Here is a 14,215-nt window from a genome sequence, read left to right as displayed (position 1 = left end):
AACATTAAGAGGAACAATGTCACTGTTAGGCTCACTCACGTCGTGTATCCCGGCGGTTCTTTGGGCCCTATACCACACCAGAGTCCTACAGTGGGATGTATTGTACAATACTCGCCAGTTAGAGGGCCACTTGGATAGTACCTTTTCCTTGTATAATGCCTCTATTCAGTCCTTACGGTGGTGGTTACACACGCCAAACTTACGAACAGGGGTTCCCTGGATAAACCATATATCTCGGGTGGTGACCACAGATGCTAGCCCCAGGGGATGGGGAGCACATATGGGTGATATATGGGTCCAGGGAGTTTGGTCACATTCTGAACAAAGTTTATCTTCCAACCTTAAGGAGTTGTTTGCAGTAGAACGAGCTCTGAGTTATTTCCAAATGTCCTTACAGGGCCATTACGTCAGGCTCTTCTCAGACAATTAGGTAACTGTAGCTTATATTAATCATCAGGGAGGAACCCGATTCAGATCTTTAATGGAAGTAGCAGGTCGTATCTTGCAGGTAGCCAAATCTCATCTACTGTCACTCACATTGCTTCATATAAAGGGAAAACACAACATCATGGCCAATTATCTAAGTCGCAGGAAACTCGCGCAAGGAGATTGGGTTCTCAATCTTCGACCAGATCACACTTCTTTGGGGGTGCCCCGATATAGACCTCTTCGCCAGCAAAGAGAGCAAAAAGAGTCACCAGTTTTGCTCCCTAAACCCCAGAGACAATCCATACGTGGTGGATGCCCTCCTTATTCCATGGCATTTCAATATGGCCTATGCCTTTCCCCCATTGAACTTGATCCCGATTGTTCTGAGGAAGATCCGGGAGGGCAGAGCTCAAGTAATCCTAATAGCGCCGTTCTGGCCCAGGAGACCGTGGTTTCCGTGGCTGAGGAAAATGTCCATTTCTCGGACTTGGATTCTCCCAGATCTCCCAGACATCCTCTCCAGGGTCCAGTTCTTCATCCACGAGTGTCCAATTTACATCTGACGGCGTGTAATTTGAGGGGTCATTACTAAAGAAAAGGGGATATTCACAAAGACTAATTAATACTTTATTAAAAAGCAGGAAAGTTTCCACGACAAACATTTATGTTAGAATCTGGAGGAAGTTCTTGACTTTTTCAGGATCAGAGATGGGTCAAAAAGTCAGTATCTCTAAAGTTCTGGAGTTCCTGCAGAAAGGTCTAGAGATGGGGCTAGCTACAAGCACCCTTAGAGTCCATGTGTCAGCTTTAGGGGCATTATACAATTGTAATTTAGCTAACAATTATTGGATTGCTAGATTTATCAAAGCAGCGGCTAGATCATTGTTAGGAATAAACTAGCCCGTGGGACTTAAACTTGGTGCTTACGGCTTTGACTGAAGCCCCCTTTGAGCCTATAGAATCTGCTCCTATAAAAGTCCTGTCCTTTAAAACAGCTCTTTTGGTCGCTCTCACATCTGCGAGGAGAGTTAGTGACTTACAGGCCCTAGACAGCCTCCATACATTCAGTTTAGAGAAGGTAGGGTAGTATTAAGAACTGATGCCCTTTATCTTCCGAAGGTAGCGTCAAAATTCCACAGACTTCAGGAAATAAATCTTCCCACTTTTTGTCCTAATCCTAAAAATCAAAAAGAACTCAAACTCCATTCATTAGATGTCAAAAGATGTCTGCTTAGATATATAACTCTAACAGAACCCTGGAAAAAAGATAGTGCTTTACTCATATCCTTTCAGGGAGTCAGGAAAGGGTTTAGGATGTCTAAAAACACCTTAGGTAGATGGATTAGGGAAGGGATATCTTTGGCTTATTCAGCAGGTGGCCTAGAAGTCCCGGAAGGCATAAGAGCTCATTCAACTAGGGCCAAGGCGACATCCTGAGCAGAAAGGTCGGAGGTGTCGATTGACGATATATGTAAGGCGGCCACATGGTCATCTCCATCTACTTTCTTTAAATATTATAGATTAGATCTGGGTGGCTCCAATGATCTCACGTTTGGTAGAAGGGTGCTGGAAGCAGTAGTCGCTCCCTAAGACTCTTTTCTCTGTAATTCTCTCGTTAGTGCTGTCATGGCGACTGAATAAATACTCAAGCTACTTACCGGTAGCGGTGTTTTTCAGGAGCCCATAACAGCACTCCTATATTCCCTCCCTTTATGCTGACATGGTTTATCACCACTTATTGATATAAATGTTTAAGTTTAAACACAGGGTGAAATGTGTAAATTATGTATGTGCTACTAACCAAGGAGGTCCTCTCATGCTCTGTAATCCAACTAATGCGGGAGAGAGGTGCCGACCCTTTTATCTCTGTAGGTTTCCTGTCCCTGAAGGGCGGATCCCCTCTCTCGTTAATGCTGTCATGGGCTCCTGAAAAACACCGCTACCGGTAAGTAGCTTGAGTATTTTAGTCTGTGACAGCAGACAAATATAAAAAAAAACAATATTAATCTCGTATCGCTTAATCGCACCGACCCGAAGAATAAAATCGTATAATCACTTATACCGGATGAGGAATGGTGTAAAAAATAAATAAAAACAATTCTTGACCTGCTGATGGTTTTATGATTCTGCCTCCCAAAGATCGCAGTAAGGCTTAGCTTACATTTATCCTGCGCTCTGTGCTCAGCGCTTACACCAGGGTTTCCATGTAAATCTTTGAAATACATCATTCAGACGGAACCCCCGGCGGAAGTTTCCCTATAATGAGGCAGAGTCATTTTGCATTTTGTCTCGCTTATGATCCGTGTGTCTGTCTTTTCAGGCATGAAAGCGAGGTCCGCCACAGTTTTGTCCACCTCTGAAAAGGACACCCCTGAACAGAGGCTAGACGGAGTTCAAAGTTACTGCTGCCTCATTCTAGTGGGGGTTTCATCTGAATCATGTCATTCCGAGATTTAGATGGAAACCCCAATGTAAGTGCTCAGCGTAGAGCGCCAGGTAAATGTGATCCAAAATGTTCCCAATAAAATCTTCAACTCAATCCACAGAAAAAGCCCCCACTCAGGTCCGTCGTCTGTTAAAGGGAACCTGTCAGCAGGATTGTGCACAGTAACCTAAACACAGTGTCAGGTCGGTGCTGTTAAACTAATTAAAATGATACCTTGGTTGATGAAATCCGTCTTATGATTGTTCTTTAATTTTTATTTTCTGTTTTGTGCTAATGATCTCTGTAAAATCTAGGGCTAAAACAAATATTTTGTGGTAAAAATGTAATTATTTTTTCTTAACTGTCCAATGGTATGAAATTAGGTGACACACCCATGATGTCAGCATGATCACTGCATCCCTAGATGAATTAATTGAGAACTGTGGTTTGCAAAATGAGTTCACTTTTGGGAGGATTCTGCTTTCCTGGCACCTCAGGGGCTCTCCAGTGGGTCATGGCACCCGCAAACCATAATCGTTAAATCTGCACTACAATATGGCGCTCCTTCCCTTCTGAGCTTCGCACTGTTCCTCAAATGTATTCCCTATTAAATGTAGGGTGTTGGCGTACTCAGGAGAAATTGCACAACAAACTGAGTGGTCTATTTTTTCCTATTAGCCCTTATAAAAAATGTAATTATTCTTTCTTCAGCACCCAATGATATAAATTTCTGTGAGAGCCATGTGGTGTCAACATGTTTACTGCACACCTAGAGGAATTCTTTGAGAGGTGTAGTTTGTAAAAATATGTCGTTTATAGGGGATTTATGCTGTTCTGGCACCTCAGGGGCTCTACCAATGTGTCATGGCAAAACCATTCCAACAAAATCTGAACTTCTTCCCTTCTCTTCTTCCCTTCTGAGCTTTGCACTGTGCCTCAAGTAGTTTGGGCTATCGGCATACTCAGAAGAAATGGCACAACAAATCGTGTGGTGCATTTTCTCCTGTAACCCTTGTGAAAATTAAAAATGTGGGGCAAAAGGAACATTACTATGGGAAAATTTAGATTTTTATTTTCACGGTTTTATGTTATAAGCTTCTGTGAAGCACCCGGAGCTTCAAGGTACTCCACCACACATCTAGATACATTTGTTGAGGGGTCTAGTTTCCAAACTGGCATCACTTAAGGAGGGTTTCCACTGTTTAGGCACATCAAGGGCTCTCCAAACACGACATGGCGTTCTCCTTCCCTTCCAAGCCCTGCCATGCACTCAAACAGTAGTTTTCACCCACATATGGGATATCGGAGTACTCAGGAGAAATTGAACAAAAAAACTTGGGGTCCATTTTCTACTGTTACCCTTGTGAAAATTATTAAAAATTGGGCCTTAAGTAAAATTTTTGTGAAGAAAAGTTAAATGTTATTTTTTCTTTCCACATTCCTTTAGTTCCTGTGACGCATCTCAAGGGTTAATAAACTTCTTGAAGGTGGTTTTCAGCACCTTTTTGGAATTTTCTCTCATATAGTCAAAGTCACTTCAAATGTAATGTCGTCCTTAAAAAAATGGTTTAATCAATTTTGTTGGAAAAATGAGAAATCGCTGGTCAACTTTTAACTCTTCTAACTTCCTAACACAAAGAATTATGTTTAAAAAAATGTGCTGATGTAAAGTAGACATGTGGGAAATGTTATTTATTAATTATTTTGTGTTACATAGCTCTCTGGTTTAAGGGCATAAAAATAAAAAGTTTGAAAATTGCTAAATTTTCCAAGTTTTTTCACCAAATTTCCTATTTTCTCACAAATAAACGCAATTCATATTGAACAAATTTTTACCACTATCATGAAGTACAATATGTCATGAAAAAACATTCTGAGAATTAGCGGGATCCGTTGAAGTGTTACCACATAAATTGACACTGGTCGGAATTGGAAAATTTGGCCTGGCTATGAAGTTATAAACTGGCTTGGTGGTTGGAGGGGTTTAGTAAGAAAAAAATAATTGCACCATAGGTGGGCAACACCTTTAAGAGGAACTTACAATTTTCTGTCTTTTTCTACCATTAACAGAATGTTGTAACATTTGGGAGAAAATTTTCACTGCCTACAGCAAATTCGATATAAAACAAGCAGTAAGAAAAGTACAGGATGAGATCGTGAGTATACTTTACAGGATATTTGTGCATATATATGTATACTTTTAAATAAAATTGGCAGGCACCATTCCTTTTGGAGTGAGTTTGTGTGAAATGCTCATAAAGGCTTAAAGTGACCCTCTACCTCCATATTAAATCTAAAAATAGTTTTGTAATGTATCCTTACCATACCTAATTGCTTCCAGTCTGCTGTTGTTCCTTCCATTTCTCAGATCTCTTCTCCATCTTTTTCATGTCCAAAATGGGTGCTGAAGAGACATGGGGACCGCTGTAAAATGGACACAGCACTGTCATCATATATGGTGGCCTATTCTACACCAATAAGAAGGTCTAGTTCTGACTTTCCATAGTGTTCCCCTTGCTTCTGCAGTGGCCATTTTAAGCATGTAGAAAATTTGACACTAATCTAAAGAATCAGAAGCAGGGCAGAGGTGCTACAGAACCCCCCAGCACCAAGAATATGTTATGGTGGAGTTTAGCCCTACAACCTCTGGACTTCACCATCCACTACAGACCCGGCAAACAAAACGGTAATGCCGATGGACTAAGTCAACAAACGGAACTTGTACCAAACTTCGGTCATCCCCAAACCGATCCGTTAAGGATCAGATTGTGTATGCCGATCGCGTCGCTGAAAAGGGGAGCCGTGTTACAGAACCCCCCAGCACCAAGAATATGTTACGCTATATATATATTCTGTATAATAGTTTCCATGTGAAATGCATCAGTCCACAGGCTGCGCCCCTGGACAAGATATTCTCTTTCTGACCTCCCCCCACCTTTGTAATTCCCACAGTAAATACCAGCAGGCTCCGGCCCCCTGCGGCTATTGTAATGTATGTCTGGCCTGCTTTTTCTATTGGCCTGCCCTGTGTATCTGTGTTATATATTCTGTGTGTTGTAAATAAAGTGTGTTCTTTTAGACTGGAAATACCTGGAGTAGCAGTCAGCTTTTATATGCTCCCATGTAGTCAAGAAATTCTAGCCAGCGTCCTTCATTCGGAATCCAGCAAAAGCAGAGTGGACCTCCTGAAACACGGGCGGTGCTGTAAGAGGTACTACAGCACAGTAGACCCCGTTACACTGGTGGCAGACAGCGGGATGTGATACCCCTTCTACAGGAGGAAAGGAATGAATGGAAGACAACTACCAGAAGTTAAAGAGGACTACACTTAAAGATCTGGTGGAAGCCCGAGGGTTAATCGCCAGCAACAAAACAAAAGCGGATTTGATAGCAGCCATCATGGAACACGAACAGTGCAGCACCCCCCAATGTGAACGTGGAGGAGACTGAATTCCAGAGGGAGGTAAAGAACAGACTGGCGTTCTATGGCCCAAACCCTGCAGTAGAGATCATACGAGAGGTGATGGCTGATGTGCGTACTGATCTGAAGGAAGAGATGGCCGAGCGGACCAGGATAGAGCTAACCAAGATGGAGATGGCAGAGCGGACCAAAGTGGAGCTGGCCAAGATGGAGATGGCAGAGCAGAGAGAGGAGAGTCAGCCCAGGTACCTTCAACAGTAAGCCACAAAAAGATCCAGTATAATGCCTTCGGACATTTGGGGGAGGCAGAGGAAGACATTGATGGCTTTCTGCAGGACTTTGAGCGGCAGTGTGCCCTTCATCAAGTGAAGCTGGAGGAACGGGTTCAGATTCTGGCCAGCAAGCTGACAGGCTGGGCAGCGGACGCCTATCGCATGGTACCTGATGAGGACTGTATGGACTATGAGCGGATCAAAGAAGTGATCTTGGCCCTGTATGCGCTGACACCAGAGGCAAACTGCCAAAAGTTTCACGGACTTATAAAATGAGTAACCGATACCCATGCTGAATGGGCCTGTAAATTACGGCGGTCACTGCTACAGTGGGTACAAGGGAGCCAAGCAACCACTAAGGAGGACGTCCTCCAGCTCTTCTTGTTAGAATGATTCTTTAATGGACTAAACCCCGAGACACAGGAATGGCTTCAGGACAGGCGGCCAATAACTCTTGAGGAAGCCGCTCATCTGGCCGATGAACATCATGATGCCAGGAGGCCTCAGTTGTCCGGATCAAAGATGGTCACTAGGGGTCCGCCCATAGACCTGGAGGACCCCAAACCACCGAAGATTGCAGGGGGACCAGCTAGAAACCCGGCCTACCACATTTCCCCTGGGGTGCGATGCCATACCTGCCGTCAGCTGGGCCACCTGCAAAGACAATGTCCCAACCGGACTCAGCATACCCAGTGGCCAAAGGCGGGAACAGCTACCTTCCGCCGGGCCGCTGTACACTGCTACCAAGGCGAAGCTGACCCGGCATTGGGGGCTACAACTAACCAAGCGGTGGAAGACATGGAGGAAGTGCTGCATGAAGTAGACCCCGTGCAGGCAACCAGGGCAGATAATCGACAACAGCATCGACAGGTCGTGTGGGTTAATGGGAAACGCATGCAGGGACTAAGAGATTCCAGAGCAACTTTGACCCTTGTGAAGCCTCATCTCATCCGGGACCAAGAGAAGACGGACCGGACAGTGGCAGTCCATGTAGCAGGGGGAGCCATACATCGACTGCCCACTGCCAGGATTCACCTGAACTGGGGAGTTGGGGATGGCCTTGTTGAGGTCGGCTTGATGGAGGATTTGCCTGCAGACGTTTTGCTGGGAAATGACTTGGGGCCCATGTTGTCTGCCTTCTCGGTTGCCCCTCTGGCTGAGACATATCCTGTGACCACCCGGAGACAAGCTCGAGCTGCGCAGGCGGAATCACACTCAGAGGAGGCCCAGGTAAGACATCCCAGCCCTACACGTATTCCCATAGTCAGACACATTTCTTGGGCCACCCCAGATGAATTTAAGAGGGAGTTACTTGAGGATCCTTCATTGGAGGGATATCGGGGGAAGGCACATGAGGGGAGAGGGGTACTGGAAGGGGAACAGTTCATATGGAAGCAGGGACTCCTCTACCGGATCACAGAGCAGCACCACACAATGACGAGCCCCACTATAAAACGACAGCTGGTAGTTCCCAAGAAGTATAAGCAGGAGTTACTGCAAATCTCTCATGACATACCTGTTATGATCCGGTGACCTTGGAGCCGCATGAACTTTCTCTGGAGTAGGTGGTAACTGTACTGACCGCAAATCCTGAACTAACACCGCAACTAGAAGTAGCCGTGGGGTGTGCCTAATAAACCCTAGACACCTCGACACAGCCGGAGGACTAAATAACCCTATAGATGGAAATAGGAATACTACCTTGCCTCAGAGCAGAACCCCAAAGGATAGACAGCCCCCCACGAATATTGACTGTGAGTAGGAGAGGAAAGACACACGCAGGCAGAAAACAGAATTTAGCAAAAGAGGCCACACTAGCTAAATAGGAAAGGATAGGACAAAATACTAAGCGGTCAGTATTAAAACCCTTCCAAAAATATCCACAGCAGATAATACAAAAAATTCCACCATCTAACTAAAGACGTGGAACGTATATCTGCAACTCCTGAGAATCCAACTAGACTGAGTAAATACTGACACAATGTAAGCTGGACAAGAAAAAACAAATGAATAGCACCGAATTATCAAGCACACAGCATGCGTGCCACAGAAACAAATTCTAAAAATATCTTTGCTGATTTGGCAGCAAGGCAGGAGGAACCAGACTGAAGTCCAACAACTCCAACAACCATGGACAACTGGCAAGGACTAATGAATCCTGCACACCTAAATACCCCAGTCAGAACTGCAATCAGCAGATACACCTGACCAGGACTGCAACCCAGGGACAACTGCATTACCACCTACAACCACCGGAGGGAGCCCGAAAGCAGAATTCACAACACATACCCTTGGCCGGGCACTTCGGCGTCAGTCGCACCAGACATCGTCTGACACAAAACTTCTTTTGGCCGGGGGTAACCTATGATGTTCGTCAATACTACCAGACCTGTGACAGTTGCCAGCGCATTGGCAAGAGGGGAGATTGATGCAAGGCCAAATTACGCCCCCTCCCCATTGTGGAGGAACCATTTAGCCGAGTAGCGGTCAATCTGATAGGGCCGTTAGCCAAACCCAGTCCGTCAGGGAAAAGGTATATATTGACAGTGGTAGATTATGCCACACGGTATCCAGAGGCGGTTGCATTACCTAACATACTGGCAGAGACGGTGGCGGCTGCCCTGCTCCAGGTTTTCTCACGGGTTGGATTTCCCTGGGAGATTATCTCAGACCAGGGTACCCAGTTTACAGCAGAGGTGACCAACCAACTGTGGAAGCTGTGCGGCGTAAAGTCCATTAGAAGCGCCCCGTGCACCCGCAAACCAATGGGTTGTGTGAACGTTTTAACGGGACGTTAAAACAACTCATTGGGACTTTTACCAGGACCTACAGGGACTGGGAGAAATTCTTGCCTCACCTCCTGTTTGCCTATCGAGAGGTGCCCCAAGAATCCACGGGGTTCTCCCCATTCGAACTGGTATACGGGAGACGGGTAAGGGGACCCCTAGACTTAGTGCTAGAACACTGGGAAGGGGAGGGCATCATTTAAGGGGTTCCTATTGTACCCTATGTGCTGGAATTCTGGGACCGCCTACAGGAGCTGACCCAGGCTGTACGTGAAAACATGCAGGTGGCCCAGCGGCGCCAGCGCGTATGGTACGATCGGAGGGCCAGAGAGCGTACCTTGGAAATAGGGCAGAAGGCCCTGGTGTTAGAGCCCACTAGGCAGAACAAGTTACAAGCTGCTTGGCAGGGGCCCTACCAGGTAGTGGGGAAAATAGCCGACACCACCTATAGTGTCGCCAATTGTGACGACCCCAGCGTTATCCGCATGTTCCACGTGAATATGCTGAAGCCCTATCGGGAGCACCCTGAAGAGGTAGTGGCCATCTGTGCACCTGAAGCAGAGGATTTAGCCGGACTTCCCTTGCCTGATGTCTTAGGGGAGAGGACTCAGTCTAAAACATGGGACCAGGTACACTGGGGTGAAGACTTAGGTCCCCAGGAGAAACAGCAGGCAGAGGAGTTGTTGAGGCAGCGACAGAGGATGTTTTCGGGGAAACCCGGGTACACTCACCTGGCACAACACAAGGTTGAGACCCAGGATCAGACCCCCCTGCGACAACCCCCCTTCCGCGTCCCTGAGTCTGTACGAGAAGGGATGCGACAAGAGATACAAGAGATGTTGCGTTTAGGGGTCATTAAAGAGTCAGATAGTCCCTGGGCATCCCCCGTAGTGTTAGTGCCCAAGAAGGATGGGACTACACGGTTTTGTGTAGACTATCGTAAGTTCAATGAGAAAACAGTGACGGATGCATATCCCATGCCGCGTGTGGATGAGTTGTTAGACCGGCTGGCGGGGGCAAAGTATTTGACCACCATCGATCTATGCAAAGGCTACTGGCAGATTCCCCTTAGTCCTGATGCTATTCCCAAGTCGGCATTTGTCACCCCGTTTGGCTTATTCCAGTTTCGAGTTATGCCATTCGTGATGAAGACTGCCCCTGCGACCTTCCAGAGGCTGGCTGACCGGCTTCTAGATAGCCTCCAGGACTATGCGTGTGCCTACCTGGATGACATCGCCATCTACAGCGCGACATGGGAAGAGCATCTAAATCCCCTAGAGACAGTATTAGACAGGATCCACAAGGCCGGAATCACCCTGAACCCAAACAAGTGTCACGTGGGCAAAGCAGAGGTTCAGTATTTAGGGCATTGAGTGGGAAGTGGGAAACAGACCAGAACCAGCCAAGATTGAGGCCATAGCCAAATGGCCCACCCCACACACTAAAACCCAGGTCATGGCGTTTCTAGGGACAGCGGGGTATTACAGGAAATTCACTCCCAATTACAGCAGCATGGCCAAGCCCCTCACTGATCTGACCCATAAGAACCAACCCCGCCAGGTAACCTGGACCCCAGAGTGTGAGGAAGCCTTCCGCCAGCTAACGGATGCCCTCACCGATACCCCTGTATTGGCCGCCCCCGATCCAACTAAACGTTTCCTTGTTCACACAGACGCTTCTATGTTTGGATTGGGGGCAGTACAAAGCCAAGTCGGCCCGGACGGCCAAGAACACCCGGTAGCTTACCTGAGTCGGAAACTACTGCCCTGTGAAGTAAGCTATGCGGCCATCGAGAAGGAGTGCCTGGCAATAGTATGGGCACGCAAAAAGTTACAACCATATTTGTATGGATGACAGTTTTCCCTCCTAACGGACCATAATCCCCTAGTCTGGCTTAATCGGGTCTCCGGAGACAACGCCAGATTACTGCGGTGGAGTTTAGCCCTACAACCTCTGGACTTCACCATCCACTACAGACCCGGCAAACAAAACGGTAATGCCGATGGACTAAGTCAACAAACGGAACTTGTACCAAACTTCGGTCATCCCCAAACCGATCCGTTAAGGATCAGACTGTGTATGCCGATCGCGTCGCTGAAAAGGGGAGCCGTGTTACAGAACCCCCCAGCACCAAGAATATGTTACGCTATATATATATTCTGTATAATAGTTTCCATGTGAAATGCATCAGTCCACAGGCTGCGCCCATGGACAAGATATTCTCTTTCTGACCTCCCCCCACCTTTGTAATTCCCACAGTAAATACCAGCAGGCTCCGGCCCCCTGCGGCTATTGTAATGTATGTCTGGCCTGCTTTTTCTATTGGCCTGCCCTGTGTATCTGTGTTATATATTCTGTGTGTTGTAAATAAAGTGTGTTCTTTAAGACTGGAAATACCTGGAGTAGCAGTCAGCTTTTATATGCTCCCATGAAGTCAAGAAATTCTAGCCAGCGTCCTTCATTCAGAATCCAGCAAAAGCAGAGTGGACCTCCTGAAACACGGGCGGTGCTGTAAGAGGTATTACAGCACAGTAGACCCCGTTACAAGAGGCCATTAGGTATTGAGGCTATTTATTTGAAATGTGGTTCTATTTTATATGGGGAGTGGAGGTTCACTATAAATTAGTTTATGCACAAAACTGTGATGCTAGTCACTACACACAGACAAGCCATGAGGCGAGGCAGTCAAGTGGTCTAGGGTCAGATACCAAGAGGTCTCATCATAAACTAAGGGGTAAGGCAAAGGCGTAGTCAGGTCACAGTCTGAGGTCAGAATTCCAGGAAGGTAGAGGATCATGCCAAAGAGGCAAGGCAAATGGATGGTCAAAGGCAAGGTCGGGCAACAAAGATGAAATACAGTAACATAGAATACAAAGCAAGCGCATACCACTTGAGCTAAGCTACAACTGGAACTAATTGGAGGCAGAGAGCCTGCTAACTAGCTAGGTAATCACTAGAATAGCAGACACATGGAGGAAGCTCCGACACTCTTGCCCTGATTATATGGCTGAACTGTCACTCAACACACTGACAGCTCTGTACACCCCAGCCTCCGATTGGATGGCTGAGGTGTCCATCATCATACTGACAGCTCAGTGCATCCCATCCTTGATTGGACGGCTGAACTGTCACTCACTGCTTCCAGACACACCGATAGGTGGAATTGTGACAGGGGAGCCACCAGACTTCGAGGTTTCCAGGAAACCTATGCTATAAGGCCTTGACTAGACTATTGGACTATCAGCATTAACAGTGACCTGATTTATTGCTCCCTACAAAAATGTCTCCATTCTTCAAAAGCTAATTTCATAGTGAGCAATTTCCAACATCATAATTTCTTTCGGCAGACGAAAATGATCCAGATAAAAATGCACAGGGCCGCAAGTTGGTCTGAGTTTTGGAACCCTGAGACAATACAGCCCCTAGCAGGACCTCTGTGCTGCTCTCTGCCGTAGGGCCTCGATCATGGCTTCAAACATGGTTGTCAGGAGGTCCAGGACAAATGCTTCCAGGGGGTCAGCCGGGGAGAAAGAGGAAGGCACTGACCCCAGCACCTGGATTTAACCTTTATGGGTGTGGCCGGACACCCCTTCCTCTTTCTTCCTGTTGGTCAGCTGGGCTTCCCAATTATGGCATCACCTGAGGGAGTAGTGGGAGGGGGGAATTGGCACTGCACGGTGTTTCCTACTAGCTTTTCCATAGGGGCTCCGCAGTCCGAGGCCCATTCCCTATGCGGTACCGTGCCTGCCAGACATTGTGCTTTTGACGCAGCAAAAATATGCAGCATCAAAAATGCCTCAAAAGCTCATCGTGGGAATGGAGCCTTACTAATCGAACAATGATCTGCAATGCGTGTTTCAAATCCACCACATGTCACAAATGCGTTTTTAGTGTGTTTCTGTGACAAAAACGCATCTAATCTGCACATGACTGTATCTAAAAAGTGTTGTCAAAGCCAAATACCAGGAAGTATCAAAAACAAAACTTGACATACCAACAGGAGACAAAAAATGTAGCGTCAATAACACAATAAAAGGCAAGTAACATAATGTACTTTATAAAGGCAGAAAATCTACAACATCAAAAACTCACCAAATATTCATCATGGGAGCGTAGCTTTATAGCACCTCTGACCACTTCCTGTCATGCACCACTGAGTGTCACAACTGGCCCAAAAAGGTAAAAGACTGCAAATATTTTGCACGAATGAGGCCCGGGGACAATTCTCCCCTCTATTGTCCCATTGCCTTACCTATCTGCCCTATTTATGGTGGTGACATAGGGAAGACCATCAGTGGCCTCTAATTCACTGCAACACAAACATAACTTCTATTGATAATGTAAGGTACATGAATGCAGCATGTATGCAGCACCTATGCCTTCAGTAATTAAAGTCATCTTTAATTTCATATGTACGATTGATTGGCATAACCCACCATTTATTTACTAAGAGGCTTTATCTCTATATTTATTAATCCTTTTATTTCTATGCATAGGTCAGCCAATAAATAATTGTGCAATTTCTTTTTCCTAAGGATACTTCTGCCCCATCTGGTAAGACAACAGATGCTTCACAATCAGGACAAAATGTGTCTGTAAATACTAAAGATATGTCAGAACTTTTTCACAAATTAACTACTATGAACATATCTGAACAGCCACCTGCGTTACTGGGTAAATCATCATTTTACCATATTTATCACATATCCATGCTATGACGTGGTGGGGATCAGACTGACGTGGCCCGCAAGGCCACTAGAACCAGTGACCATGTTTCTTCTCCTGTGTGCGGCCTCAATTGGGAGGATTTTCTACAGTATGGATCGTGCAATTTCATCCAAATCTCCACGCGGCCACACACAGGAGGAGGACTAGCAGATGG

At 46.2% G+C, this 14,215-nt stretch overlaps 1 protein-coding gene across 6 annotated transcripts in view; it reads left to right on the top strand.

The window, feature by feature from the left end:
- Nucleotides 1-14,215, top strand: part of RIPK3 (receptor interacting serine/threonine kinase 3) — a 117,451-nt gene that overhangs the window by 70,705 nt on the left and 32,531 nt on the right. For 5 of the 6 annotated variants that reach the window (XM_069761001.1, XM_069760983.1, XM_069760993.1 and 2 more), the window contains 2 exons: nucleotides 4,925-5,010; nucleotides 13,869-14,007. In XM_069761001.1, coding sequence (XP_069617102.1) covers nucleotides 4,925-5,010; nucleotides 13,869-14,007 — 225 coding nt within the window. The remainder of the gene's footprint in view (nucleotides 1-4,924; nucleotides 5,011-13,868; nucleotides 14,008-14,215) is intronic. The other variant, XM_069761012.1, reaches the window with a different exon arrangement.

The sequence above is a fragment of the Ranitomeya imitator genome, chromosome 1 (assembly GCF_032444005.1).
Source record: "Ranitomeya imitator isolate aRanImi1 chromosome 1, aRanImi1.pri, whole genome shotgun sequence".
NCBI lineage: Eukaryota > Metazoa > Chordata > Amphibia > Anura > Dendrobatidae > Ranitomeya > Ranitomeya imitator.
Note: the sequence above shows the minus strand (reverse complement) of the source record. Positions and strands in the feature narration are given on the sequence as shown.